At 37.7% G+C, this 13,885-nt stretch overlaps 1 protein-coding gene across 1 annotated transcript in view; it reads left to right on the top strand.

Annotated features, from left to right (window-relative positions):
• Nucleotides 1-2,610: 2,610 nt before the first annotated feature.
• LOC149022737 (glycine--tRNA ligase, chloroplastic/mitochondrial 2-like) overlaps nt 2,611-13,885 on the top strand; it is an 88,609-nt gene continuing 77,334 nt past the window's right edge. The window contains exons 1-5 of the mRNA XM_089147686.1: nt 2,611-2,958; nt 4,610-4,660; nt 5,450-5,517; nt 12,206-12,287; nt 12,411-12,474. Of these exons, the coding sequence (XP_089003812.1) occupies nt 2,704-2,958; nt 4,610-4,660; nt 5,450-5,517; nt 12,206-12,287; nt 12,411-12,474 (520 nt within the window). The 5' untranslated portion in view covers nt 2,611-2,703. The remainder of the gene's footprint in view (nt 2,959-4,609; nt 4,661-5,449; nt 5,518-12,205; nt 12,288-12,410; nt 12,475-13,885) is intronic.

A 13,885-nucleotide genomic window follows, 5' to 3' on the forward strand; every position in this document is an offset into this window, starting at 1 on the left:
AGTTTCGGCAAAATTCAATATTTCACCATCAATTCGAAGTCGAATTGAAATAAAACTTTGGGAATGTCTAATTGGCAGCAATAGGGTCCTAAAGGTACCTTCAATTTGATCTAATTCGTTATGGATCAAAAAGCCCCAAATTTGGCTCTCGCGAGTAGCTCGGGAGCGTCTCTGGAGAGTCAAAAGTGAAATCGTTTGCAACGATCCGCACAAACCACTCACAAACTAAAGAGAAACATAAATAAAACTATTTTAAGCACTTAATAGACCTAACATGCAACAATTACCCAAATCCATCATTTATTGCGAATAACACCCCATGAAACCAAGCTTAAAGAAGAGGGTTTGACGAATCTTACCTTTCCTAACGATTCCGCAAAGATCCAGGTGTCGGCACGCTTCCGAAAGGTTAGAAACCTTCGTCTCCTTTGTTTTCTCTTCCTCCATTAGCCTCAGCCTCGTACTAGCCTTCTAAAATGCGAGTATGAGAGGTTAGAAACTCAAAATAGGGTTTTAAACATGAAAAACCCAATTCTGCCCCGAAGTTGGAAAATGGGTGGGGGATTGGGGCGGTCGACCGGCCGTTCAACCAGCCCCAAGTTGACCCCTCAAATGGACTCCAATTTTGGTGATTTTTGTCTTGTTGGAAAGGTATTTCGACGATCTTCGATTTGATTCCTTATTTGTGTCGATCGGATTCTCCATCGTCGATCTACGGATGTTCCAAAATCACCCTTTTACACCATTGCGATTAATTTTTTTATCTTCACTTAAACTCTAGGAGAGTTGATGAGTCATTACAAGGGTCATCCACCAACATTGGTTCCATTTCCAACCCTTCGAGGTCTACTTGAATGGCCCACAATTATCGTCAACTCGAGGCCCAATTTTATCGATTTTGAAGCCACGGGTTTAAGGGGTAGAAATCTAGGGGATTTCACAGACTATGTTAAGCAAGACAATAACAGAAGAGTTCTTAGAAGGCAAGATGGTCGAATCATCTTTTCACAATGAAATAAAAAAAGTGAGATGGCAACCACCACAAGAAGGATGGATCATGTCAATTAGCAAAAGATGCTTCTACTCATGTTGGTTTTGGAGGAATCATTAGAGATCATCATGGTAGGATGCTCTTCTGTTTTTATGAAGGCTATGGGCAACAATCCTCAACAGTAGCAAAAGCTCTACTAGTTCAAAGAGCTCTCTTATGGGCACTGGAATTGGGTTTGTCAAATCTAATAGTTGAAGGAGATAACTGGGACATCATTGATCTTCTAAAACAACCATATGTAGAACCTTGTTGGAGAGTTAGAACACTTATTGACGACAACAGAATTTTGAAAAAATCAATTGAATCCGTTTCTTTCAACCATACTTTGCAAGAAGGGAACTAGGCGGCTGATCCATTGGCTAATGAAGCAGCAATAACTCAATCTATTTTTTGGAGTGATTCTCAACCTCCTAAGTTTTATATTGGTGTCTTTTGTTTGATAATTTAGGGTGTATACAAAGTCATAGGTTTAAATTTAAATAAATTCATACTTTACCTAAAAAAAAAACAATATTTGGCAACTCAAATGCAATGTATGTGATATATCTATACAGGGATAAAACATCCATAACATACGATATCATAACAAAAACAATACAATTAAATTTTCATTTGTTTTACCAAAAAAGAAGTTATTATTCGGCAAAGTGCAAGTTGAGGGATTCGCTAACTGGAAAGCCAGATTGACTACAGGGGGGATAGGAATTGGAACGAAGTCCACTTCTGGAGAGGAATTTATGGCAGCTGTAAAGGACAAGGATTGCTAAGAGCAAAGGTGGATTTCCTCTATCGGCACTTATTATAGGAGTCAGAGGCCAACAAATGAGTTGTTTGGGTCTCAGCAGCAATGGAGGTAGTTGGTGACCGGCTTAGGCTTTTGCGAAAGCACCCGTGGGCGCGCGTTGCTTCCTCAATCGTTGTTCTCACGCGCGAAGTGCAGCAAGCAATTACGCCTTGCTTTCAAGGTTGCTTTAGTGATATTGTATTCTTCCTCAAGCTTCGTTATCCTTACTGTTCTCTTTGCTGGGCCCCCTCCCATTGCTCTAGCCATAAGCTATGGCAGCTCCAGCTCGCAACCACAGGGGCCCGCCTTGCGAGGCCAGAGTGGGCTCAGTGCACCTCTCCACCCAAGTGCCTGTCCTCCCATCCCTCCCACCGTCACATGGGCATTGTGTCAGCCCAACTATGAGGGTGGGATGATGGGGAAGAGTCCAGATCATCTCCACTCAACCTGCGCCTCCACCCATCCATTTACACTCACATAAGTGTGGGGTACTCCTGTGTGACACGAGCAGACCTCGTGAGTTATGGGTCTCACACTCATGTGAGTATGGGTGGAAGGTAGGCTGGGTGGAGAAGATCTCTAATAATGGGGAACAACCTTGCTGGGTGGAGAGGATTTGGACTCTATTTGGCAATGCCTCGTAATTGCAATTTAGGATATTATAATTATTCTTATTATTATATTTTAAATTGAAATTTAAAAAATTGAAATTTAGGTCGAAACAAGGCCTTATTAACCATTTTGACCGGTGCAGTTCAAACGGGGCCAAGATTTCCATCATGTAAAATAGAAGCTCTGGCGACAACACCGTGGATAAGTTAGCCATCCATTAATCTTTTGCCGCAAGCCCGCCTGCAACTCCTCAACCATGGCTATGATCGCATTACCCTTTGTTCTGTCTGTTCTAAAACCACACGGTGCTCACTTCTCGTTCTTCTTTGCCGGCAAAAGGACCCCTACCCATTTCTGCAAGCCTCTCCGTTGTCGTTCTTTCCGTCATTTCAGCAAAACCAGTATATCTGCCTTCAACACTTCTGCAGTATATCAGCCACACTCCAAGGATTCAGAATCTAAAACCAAAGCTTCTACTCCTACATTTCAACAGGCAATTCAGCGTCTCCAGGTTTGTTTCCTCTCGACATTTCATGTATAATCTTAAAAGCTTCGGGGGTGTGTATATCTAAAGAGCGTCAAGTCCAACAGGTCATTTTAAAAAATATGGAAGCCTGCAATAAGCACTTCTAATTTAGTATGGTTTACATTCCATGTAATGCTTCCAATTTTTCTTGTGTAAAGATGTTTGAGATATGTCCAGCTATATTTATCAATTATCACTCACACTGCTATTTTTTGTTTAGTATAAGATTCGTTATTGTGGGTTATTGAACGTTCTGTTTCAAAAATTAGCAGCTAAAGGTTAAGCTATTCAATGGCAAATATTTTGCTGTAAATGTATGAAGCAGCTGTTGTATGTATGAGAATTTTATTTGCTTTACTGGAATTCGATGTAAAATTTTAGAGAAAACTGCTTGCTTTTGACTAAGTTGGATTTAGTTATCCGAACAAATGGTTGAATGTTGGTCAATAACATCATGCCACTATTGAGAGCCCCACCACTGTCTCATGCTTCCCCCCCCAACATGCTTTCTTTTCACGTGTATTAAAGAAAAGATAGTGTAGAAAGGAAAATATTTTTTCTATAGCTAATCCAGTTTTCCTGAAAACAGTATCCCTCTTAAAGCAAATAGGGTTCCAGGGGATAAGAAACTTTGACCCAGATCACAGTGTGCTGTCTCCCACACTTACAATCTGTCTTTTTTCATGTTGTATTAATGGGAAAAGGAGTGGTAAAGACGGGGTGATATTTCCCTCAGAAAATGCTTTATGAAGAAAAAGAAGTAGCATTTATTAACTGGAATTTGTGGCATTCATCAAAGAATGAGGGAAGTGTAGTTTGGGGCTTTGACTTGTATGAATGTGGGCCTTCTGCAAAAGTCGTCATAGAGGTTTAGGGAGGACAACAATGACCAAAGGGCCATGGTTCATTGTGGCAAGGTTTTGAGGTTATAATTTAGAGTATTCTGGTAATGACAATAAAGGCCTAGTTGAGGTTCATGGGGGGAAAGAACCCGAATGGCTTATTAAATGAATATTAAGGGAGTACACTAAACACTTGGTAATTGTAAAGTGACATTTTCTTGGTGAAACTGCTAACTGGGAATTTCTCTCTTGGATTACCATATAGATCTATGCAAATTGATGACATGGGAATTGGTTTCCTGGTGATGCAGGACAATTTGGATCTTTTAGGTGATAGTCCCTGCTAGAACTGCAAAAAAATTGCATAGATGTTCCTGTTAAAACCTGCAAATTTGTTCCATTCTGTTCAAAACCATGGTTTTATTACTAAAACAGTATAACATGTTTACTGTAAGATCAGCGAAACAGAATATTGGACAAAAAATTCAAGCACAAAATACTAAAATTTGACCGAAATCTGGCCATTTCCTTGTTTGTCATAGAATTACCTAAATATTTTGCAATAAATTGCTGAAATTTCCAAAAATTTTGAACCATGCTTGTTAACCAGTAGGCAGTAACAATGATTCTTGTTTGAAATCTCTAGCAAGAAGAAAATTCCTTCTCCTTGAAAGAAAAGAGAGGGTATACTTGAATGTTGCAGACTGTGTATGCTATAGGGGACTTAGTTAATTGATCATCATCCTCATTATCATTTTTCTCTACTAACGTCATTGTAATGTTTAACTCTACAGGAGTATTGGGCTTCTGTAGGATGTGCTGTCATGCAATGTAGCAACACAGAGGTAGTGACTTTTAGAAGTTCTCTTCTATCAAATTTAATCTTAGTTGGAAAGCCATTTTTTTGTTTGGATGTTAAGCTCTTTTACTATCTATGCTGTATTAACTCTCAAGGATATATTATTTGACTATCTATGCCATTATCTCTCAAGGATATATTATTTTGATTGTTCTTGGTGAGATTCATCATTGTAAAATTTTGCCCCTTTTTTTTCTTCTTTTTCTTACTTTTTAGATTTGGGCAAGAAAGTGGGAGTCTTGTGGGTTGAGACTACTTTTGGCTTTGGACTTTACTGAAACAATTGTATGCGAAGTGCAGTAATAGCATTGATTCATGTACTCTTGCATGCTCGAAAGTTAGAAGTGAGTCTTTAAATCTTGCCTGCATTATGGGCAAAATGCTATAGGAACAGAGTGGGTATTTGCTTGTCCATGCAGGAAATCAGTGCTTTTAGGATGCGTGTGCTATACACCAAGACCTGCCATGCAGCTGCTAAGCCTGCTATGGCTTTAAACAGAGTTAAACTGAAAAACAAAATAATGATGCAGGTATCAGCTAGGATTTGGGTAGGTTGAGTTGAATCAAGTGAACTTCACATGCTGAGTGTGAACACAAAGTTTTACATATGCGTATAGGTTATAAGGTGCATTATGTTGAAAAGATGTATTATCTACTTCTTACATGTAAAATGATTAATAGGTTTGTAACTCCTTTTTTAATTGTGTTCATTAAGCTTGTATCGTTTTTGTTATTTTGTGAGACTGATTGATTGAGCCCTTGGTTTATTTATCAGGTTGGAGCTGGAACAATGAATCCTCTGACATTTTTGAGGGTTCTTGGCCCAGAACCATGGAATGTTGCGTAAGTATACTTTTGGAATATAGTTATTTGATGCTATGCATTAGCCATGATAACTTACTTCTGATAATCTTCTTTGATGAAATGAGTAATAGACTTGCATTGTCTGAGAATCTTCTTTGATGAAATGAGTAAAAGACTTGCATTTTCTCATGTGTCTTATCCTTTTCATTTTTATTTTAAATGTACTACCAGCATGTGCTTTTTAGTTTAACAACTAGTAAATTTGCACGTGCAATGCACGTGGGTTTTTTGCTAATATTTTGTTTAGATGGAAGATTACGAAGTGTAGTTTTTTAATGGTAATTCAGGATTTGGCTTAAATAATTTTAAATTCTGTTCCATTTTCATTTTTCTGATAGTAATTCTTGTTTTCGGGAGAGTATGGGAGAATTTATATAAAGATAGTTTTGATTTAATTAAATGAGTTTGTTCACTTATTCATACTTTAGTTTTTTTTGTTTTTTTTGGATTCTCATTTGTCAAATGGGTTCAATGAGGGTTATAGTTAGTTTAGAAATGTGAGTTTCTTGGCAGAAGATGTCACTTTAATTCTACCGGAAAAAATATGTTAATTCAAACACGTTGGTATGTAGTGCCAATATCTGACAAAACAGCAGATGGTAGGGTTTTTTTTCTTCTTTTTCTTTTAAAGAGAATTGATGGTAGGATATTGAAAGTAAAATGCTTTTTAACATATAGCATACATGAGGAACTTACCAAATTACACATTAGACTAATGGAATTTTTGAAAGAACAAAGTATCTCCATTCAGTTCTTCCTACAGACTAATCATGCACTTGACATTTGTTGTCATATTAAATCTTATTCAAACATCCACATATATAGAGAAAACTATTGTCAACAACTGATGAAAGCTCTCCAAAAATAATTGAAATAATCCCAATTCCATAATTTGAGATTGTGGCTTTGTTTTCTCTTTGTTTTCCTCTTTCTCCTTTTGGAAGTCCTTCTTTATGTACAATCTATAATGCATTATTTTGTCCACACCCCTCTTGTATTTCCAAGCCAACAACTTGACGATATCAACCTTGATATTGGATTAAGAACACATGAAATAATTTAAATCCAATAGATGGGAACTACCCACGATTTAGAGGTGCCGTAATCAGCCGCACCCCCAGAAATGCTAGTATCAACCGCCGTTACCATCATATCATTGATAAGTCTACCTATTTCATTGGGCTTCCTCCTTGATTTTCCCATTTTAAATCTTAAGCAACGAATTGTAATGCCATACCCAAATCAAGGGATACAAACTTACTCAACAACAACAACAACAATAAGCCTTGTCCCAACTGAATGTGGTTGCTACATGGATTCTTGCCTTCGAATCGGTTCTGTTCGAGGCCATGCTAGATACAAAGCCTAAGCTATGCATATCCTTTCTCACCACTTCTCTTAAGGTTATCTTAGGTCTACCCCTAGCTCTTCTAGTTCCTTCAATCTGGATTTTATCACTTCTCCGCATAAGGGCATTTATAGGTCTCCATTGAACGTGGCCGTGCCACTTCAGACGACTTTCTCAAAGCTTATCACTTATGAGAGCAACTCCCAAACCAACTCTAATATGATCATTCCTTATCTAATCCATCCTAGTTTTGCCACTCATCCATCTTAGCATCCTCATTTCTGCTACACTAAGTTTATCTATATGATTCTTTTTAACAGCCCAACACTCTGCACCGTACATCATATTTGGTCGAACAACGATCCTATAAAATTTTCCTTTAAGCTTTAATGGAATACGTCGATCACACAAGACTTCAGACGCACCTCTCCACTTCATCCACCCTATTTTAACTCTTTGGCAAACAACATCTTCTAAGTCACCTCTTTTACTTATGATTGAACTTAGGTACCTAAAACAATCACTCTGAGGAATCTCCTTATCGTAAAATATCACCACCTCATCGTCTGCTTGATCGTGACTAAAGTTACAAACTAGATATTCTGTCTTCGTTCTACTTAGTTTAAACTTTAAAGCCTTTTGATTTTAAAGCTACTTTCCATGATTCTAATTTGGTATTAATCCCCACTTGAGTCTTATCAATACACACAATATCATCAGCAAAAAACATACACGAGGGGACCTCATCTTGAATGTCTTTGTTTAATTCATCCATTACAAGTGCAAATAGATATGGGCTTAAAGTTGATCCTTGATGAAGCCCAACTGTAATTGGGAATTCATTACTTTGTCCCCCCACTACTCTTACACTTGTCTCCCAACCATCATGCATATCCTTAACTATATCTTCATATTTACTTGCAACACTTCTTTTCTCTAGTACTTGCCAAATTAACGCTCTAGGGACTCTCTCGTAAGCTTTTTCTAGGTCAATAAATACCATATGAAGGTCTTTCCTACATTCTCTATACCTATCCATAAGTCTCATAATTAGGTAAATAGCCTCCGTTGTAGATCTTCCCAGCATAAACCCAAACTGGTTCTCTGTTATTGTAGTTTGGTGTCTCAAACGGGTTTCAATTATTCTCTCCCATAATTTCATAGTATGGCTCATCAATTTAATGCCCCTATAGTTATTACAGCGTTGAATATCTCCTTTATTTTTGTAAATTGGAACCACGACGCTTCTCCTCCATTCATCTGGCATTTTCCCTGTGCTCATAATCTTATTAAAGCTTACTCAATTGTTAACAAAACATGTATAAAAATCTAAATTTACCCTAAGAGGTGGCTCAGTTGGCAAAAGACCAATGCTTCCACATAGGAGGTTAGAGTTTGAATCCCCACCTATATTAATTATATAAAAATTTCATTGAGGATGTAGTTGAGGTGCGAGTAAACTTGGCTTGGCTGAACCTTAGATCCAAAAAAAAAAGAATTTTTTTTAGGGATATAACTGTAGGCCTTCTGGCCCTTCCCTACTAAAAAAGGGTCCAAGTATCTAGTTTCTGCAGGTTGTAGTGCTATCTCAAAAATCTCAATGGTAGACCGTAATTGTTAAGAGATACTTAACATCTCATCAGTCCTACGTGTGAGTGCATTAGTATTTTGAGAATATGTGTGGCGTCTTGGGTGTGAGTGAGTTAGTATTATGAGATTATGTGATGTGTGGCTTCTGAGGAGGGTTCAATGAAGAGAAAAGTTTGTGCTTTTGTATCGTAGTATGTGAGTTTCATGTTGATGGTATAAATTGTTAGTAAAAATGAACCACGCAGAAACACCGACTTGAAATGCTTTGCGCCGAAATTTTCCATTAATTTAGATTAGAAAATTCGGTTAGTTAACCAAAAGAATTCTAGAAAGTTAATTAATCATTCACATTTTACAATGATTAAAATAAACTCATTAATATCAGCCCTTGATTCCAAACCCTAGAGGAGAAGAATAAGATGCAAATTTCAAGCAATCGAATTCAGTTTTTTGGGAGGACCGCAAGATCATTGGCTCTATTAGAAAAGCAACAAAATCTATAGGGTATAATCTACGCAAATAATTAATGTATTTCAGACTGAATTCCCCAGAGCCATGGGGCAACTCAGGCCCATCCAAGGTATTTCTGTGATTTACTTTCCGTGAAACTTCTTAATTTATTACTCACAAATAATGCTGAACAACGCAGTAACTATGAACTGGAGGTGGATATTTCATGTCAGGGAAATGGTTACAAGGTTTAAATAAAGAGATGAAAGTGATCCTCATGCCTCCTTTTTTTCTTTTCCCGCTGTACGCAGTTTCAATCAACTGAGGTTGGTGTGATCACCCAGTTATTGTAATCAACAGCAATCAAGAAATACATTTATAGGATAGAATTTTCATCCACCAATGGGCTACAATATGAAAGAAAGAACAACGATTGGTGGAGGGATTTGAAGAAAACATGAACAAAAATAAAATAAAAATACACTATTATGGTGAGATGTGCAATTATTACATCAATTGTTGCAGATTACAACAATAACAAAACAGAGAGGCTATTATTGCATGAGATTCTCTAGCAAGGAAGCACTGGCAATGGTTACTGCTTTATTCCTCCCAAAAGTATCAACAATGGAACCAGGGTCCTCACCTGCATTCCAGGTCATGGCTTGGACAGTCACCTCTCAGGTTCCACTTCATGGGTGTGGTCACAAAAACTGTGGGTGTGGGCACTGAAGACAATCCTACAGGAAGTTAGGGGAGAATAACCAGTGAACTATCCTGGAGAAAATCAGGGGAGAACAACCAGTTCATAGAATGTAAGACATGAAGAAGATAAATTCGGTCGATTTCATTTACTTCAAAATTCGGCCGATTTCATTTACTTCACCAGATAGAACCCCGTGGGAAAATTTTGGATCTGAAGAAGGGGGAAGAAAAATATGATCGGCATTTACAGTTTGAAGGTTCCTGTTCTTTCTTAAAGTCGTTTCACAATTTACCTGAATTTTCGTTTTTAAAGCATCTATCCTCTGCAAAATTGGAAGATTCCATTCCTTTCTTTTGAATGTAGTTTTCTTGAGCTTGGTCTGAGACACCACCACCCAAATTAGTCACAGAATCAAGGAATGGATAAAATTACAGGGAAACCAGAGAAGACAAAAAACCTGAGGAAGTCCGTACCTTCAACTGTAAGTTTACATTTCTTCGAGGGGTTTATCTGAGAACATATCGATCTGACTCAAACATTTTATTCCTCATAGGAATATTACCATCAACGAAAGAACCCAAGTAAGAGAAAGATTTATATCTTCCATGTCGTTTTTAGTGAATATAAATACCTTGTTTTGTTCTGAACTGATGAGTTAGCATATTTGTATTGGTGTTTCAATTTGAGTTCAGCCTAACACCTTGAAGAACTGTAACAAGAAAGACCAGCATTATTGAAGAACTCACTAATCAAATCATCAAACAATAGAAGTATCTCTAACTGGGATGAGATTTTGGTTAAGGTAGATAAGACAGGGAGCGAGAGGGCAACGAATTACACAGGCAGCTAAGCAAACCAACTTCTTCATTCAATTTTCCAGAAATCCATATCTCAGAAGTAGAATAAATCACAAAATTTAACAGACAGTCCTCATTAAACCAGCGATTCAATGCATCTGAAAACATGAAAAAGAAAGAATTTTGAGATGAAGAGAGAGTCTCTGATTACCCAACCTTGCACCGTGAGGTGGAGATTGGCAAGAGATGAGTGTATTCTATTACTTTTTGGTTTCTTTTTCTTTCATAAAAAGGTGGAAACAAAATCGTTCACCAAATCTAACTACAGAGTGATAGAGCCCATCTCCATCTCTATAACAAATTTATATTCGTTGGCCGTCATCTTTTGATAACTGGAGTGAGCATGATATCTGCTTTTTCAATTAAACTTTTAAATCAATGAGAAAAAGAACCAAAAAAGAGTGGTAATCAATTTCAAAGATAGTTCACTTTTCTGAAATCAATAACCACGATTATAAAAGAGAAAGGTAAGAGGCGAGAAGGAAAAGGACAGTAGTTTGACATGAGGAGGGAGGAGAGGAAGCAATGAAGACACCCGATTTGAGGGTAGCAACGGAATGGTTTACAGTGATGAAGGGATCCAAGGAGGCAGCGAAGAGAAGACACCCGATTTGCGGCGATGCTAATCTTGTGCGGAGCCGCTTAAAAAATTTGATTACTGAAAGTTTGGGAGTGGGGGTTCACTTCTTTGGAACGGGTGTGTCTCATGCTTGTTGGTGTTTTATTTTGAAAGAGGGTATTCATTGGCGGAAGGGTATGTTGGTTTGAAGTAAGGGTATTTTAGTCTAGTAAGAGATTTGCCATAGCTGAATTGTGTTTTGACTTTTATATGGTAGTATGATATATGATATGATGTTTTATCTTGAAAGAGAGTATTCATTGGGGGGGGGGGGGGAAGGTATGTTGGTTTGAAGTAAGGGTATTTTGGTCTAGTAAAAAATTTGCCATAACTGAATTGTGTTTTGATTTTTATATAGTAGTATGATAGTATGATAGGATAGAGGATCTGTAAATATAGTGAATATTAATGGATTCATATAAAAGAATAAAATGGAATGTTGTCTCTTCACTTTAACAAATTTATATTTTGAGAGCCCCATTTTTAAAGTGCTGTAGACTTGCACCTTGCAAAAAGTGCCATCATCCTCTGTTTAGTTTGGGTGTGATTTAGTTGGATCTTGCAAGCTTTACATGTCTGGTTTATTGTTATTGTTAGCAAAGAATTTATTTTTTCGGAAAGTTGTGCTTTATTTATAGGCCCCAATGGTGTATTTATAGTTTTCAATCTAAAGGAAAGACATTTCTGAGAAGGAAAGGGAAACATGAGTCTGTGAAGGAAAGGAAAAACGAAAAAAACCAAAGTAGGACTCCTAGGAAAGGTTCCTACTGGAACAAGGAAATAAAGAAAAAGAAAAGGAGAGCGAAAAAGGAGAGAGAAGAATCCCTCTTGAGGACTTGCGCCAGTGTTAGCTAGCCCAGTCCCAAGAGAGGAAATCCTCCCTAAAATATCCCTGACAGCTCTCCTCCATAAAAGTTTTTGTTCTGCTAAGGTCTTATTACCATTTGATTATGTGAATCCAATTTATTTACATTGTGCTGCCCTGTCTATCGTTTTTGAGATGTCCAAAAACTCTTGCATGTTGCATTGCAACCATTAAATTTTCCATTGTCACTTGCTTATTAATACTTTACTGACATATAAGTCTCTGGTGAAAGCTATGTAGAGCCTAGTATACGACCGGATGATAGTCGTTATGGGGAGAACCCAAACAGGCTTCAACGCCATACACAATTTCAGGTTAGCTTTTTCGACTTCCAAATAATGCAACTTTTACATAATGAATCTTTAAAGAGGTGCACAGGACACACTAACTTACCATGTTTTCCCAATAAAGAATGTACTTTTTGACTCTGATATCAGGTTATACTGAAGCCAGACCCAGGAAACTCTCAAGATCTTTTCATCCGTAGCCTTTTGGCTTTAGGTAGTGACTCAGCCTTTCTATCTCTTAAACTTTTCAAGACATTATTCTGGGTTGAAATCCATGCTACAGTTATTACCACTTTAAAAGTATTCTGATTCCATTGCAAAGTGCTTGATTCTTGGTTGTGTATCTTTAGTTTTCCTTGTACAGTTTTGCTTTTATATCCTTATTATTCCATCTTCAGCAATTTAAAAGTGGCTTAGTTGGCAGAAGGAAAAAGGCAGGATCACTGGAAGCCAAATAGCCCCAGATGCAGCAAAATAGAGAGGATAGTGTCCACCACATATCATGAACCAGCTAGTCACTCCAGATATAAGAAAACTGACCTGCTACGACAAAGAAAAAAAATTTAAGAATAAAGATAGATGATTTGGGGATTAATGATTGATTCAGGTCATGGCAATTTTCCAAGGAATTAAATATCGTTTTTATCTCAAAACTTCTTTTTCAAATTACTTATAGGTGTACTCATCATCTATGGTTAGAAAAGGCCAATTTTTCTCCTCTCCCTGGAGTACAGTACAAGAAAAGCATTTTCATTGTAGCCTTGGAGAAAGCGTAACAGTCTTTTTCATTTACCGCTCCATATTCTTGACATAACTCGTCAGTATAATTTCCAACACCCATGCTTGCTTGAGAGAGTTACCTCTAACATTCTCCATTTGAGATCCCTGCTGCCCTTTGTACATTACCAGCACCTCTTTTGGAACATTTCCTAAACATTGGTCTTTCATTGATGTTGGTTGTATGATGGACATTCACTTGAGCTGAGTCTTCTGATGGGGTCTGCTTTCCATCCCATTTTTCTGAGTCCAACTGATGTATTAGACTCTGGAAAAGGTGCGTATTCTTAAGACGCATGGCATTTTCATGAGATATCTCAGGATTAAGTGAGAATTCTCTACGGAAGAGGAGGGTATAATTGAGCGGGGTTTTAGCAACATTGATTCATTGGATGATCACCTGTATTGGCAGCTGCTGAACTCAGTTTCTGAGGATGTTGACATTACATCTTTGATGATGGAATCACGAGATTGCCGAGGGGAAGATTTTGCTACATTAGATTGTGGCAGGTAACCCTAGTGGGTTGAGTGCCAAGCTGGCTTTTTGAAAGAAGGTACATTGAGCTCATCTACTGTGTACATCTTCTAAAAGTCTGCTAGGAACCCAATTGCCCTTAAAAACCCTCCAGATAGGTTTCCCTAGTAGATGAGGCAGGCTCAAAAGAGCTGATCTTACATTCAGAGCCTGATTTGGTTCAACTGGTAGGCAAGGCCATCTTCATCATAGGAATATGCATTACCCTCTTCATTGTTTTGGAAGCAAAATAGTTGTTATCTAATGCAGCTTCCTTCCATTCTCTTCTCCTCCTTCCACCCCCCCCCCACCCAAAAAAAAAAAAAAAAAAAAA

Source organism: Hakea prostrata, chromosome 3 (genome assembly GCF_041222555.1).
Source record: "Hakea prostrata isolate BN-2017 chromosome 3, UWA_Hpros_2, whole genome shotgun sequence".
Lineage (NCBI taxonomy): Eukaryota > Viridiplantae > Streptophyta > Magnoliopsida > Proteales > Proteaceae > Hakea > Hakea prostrata.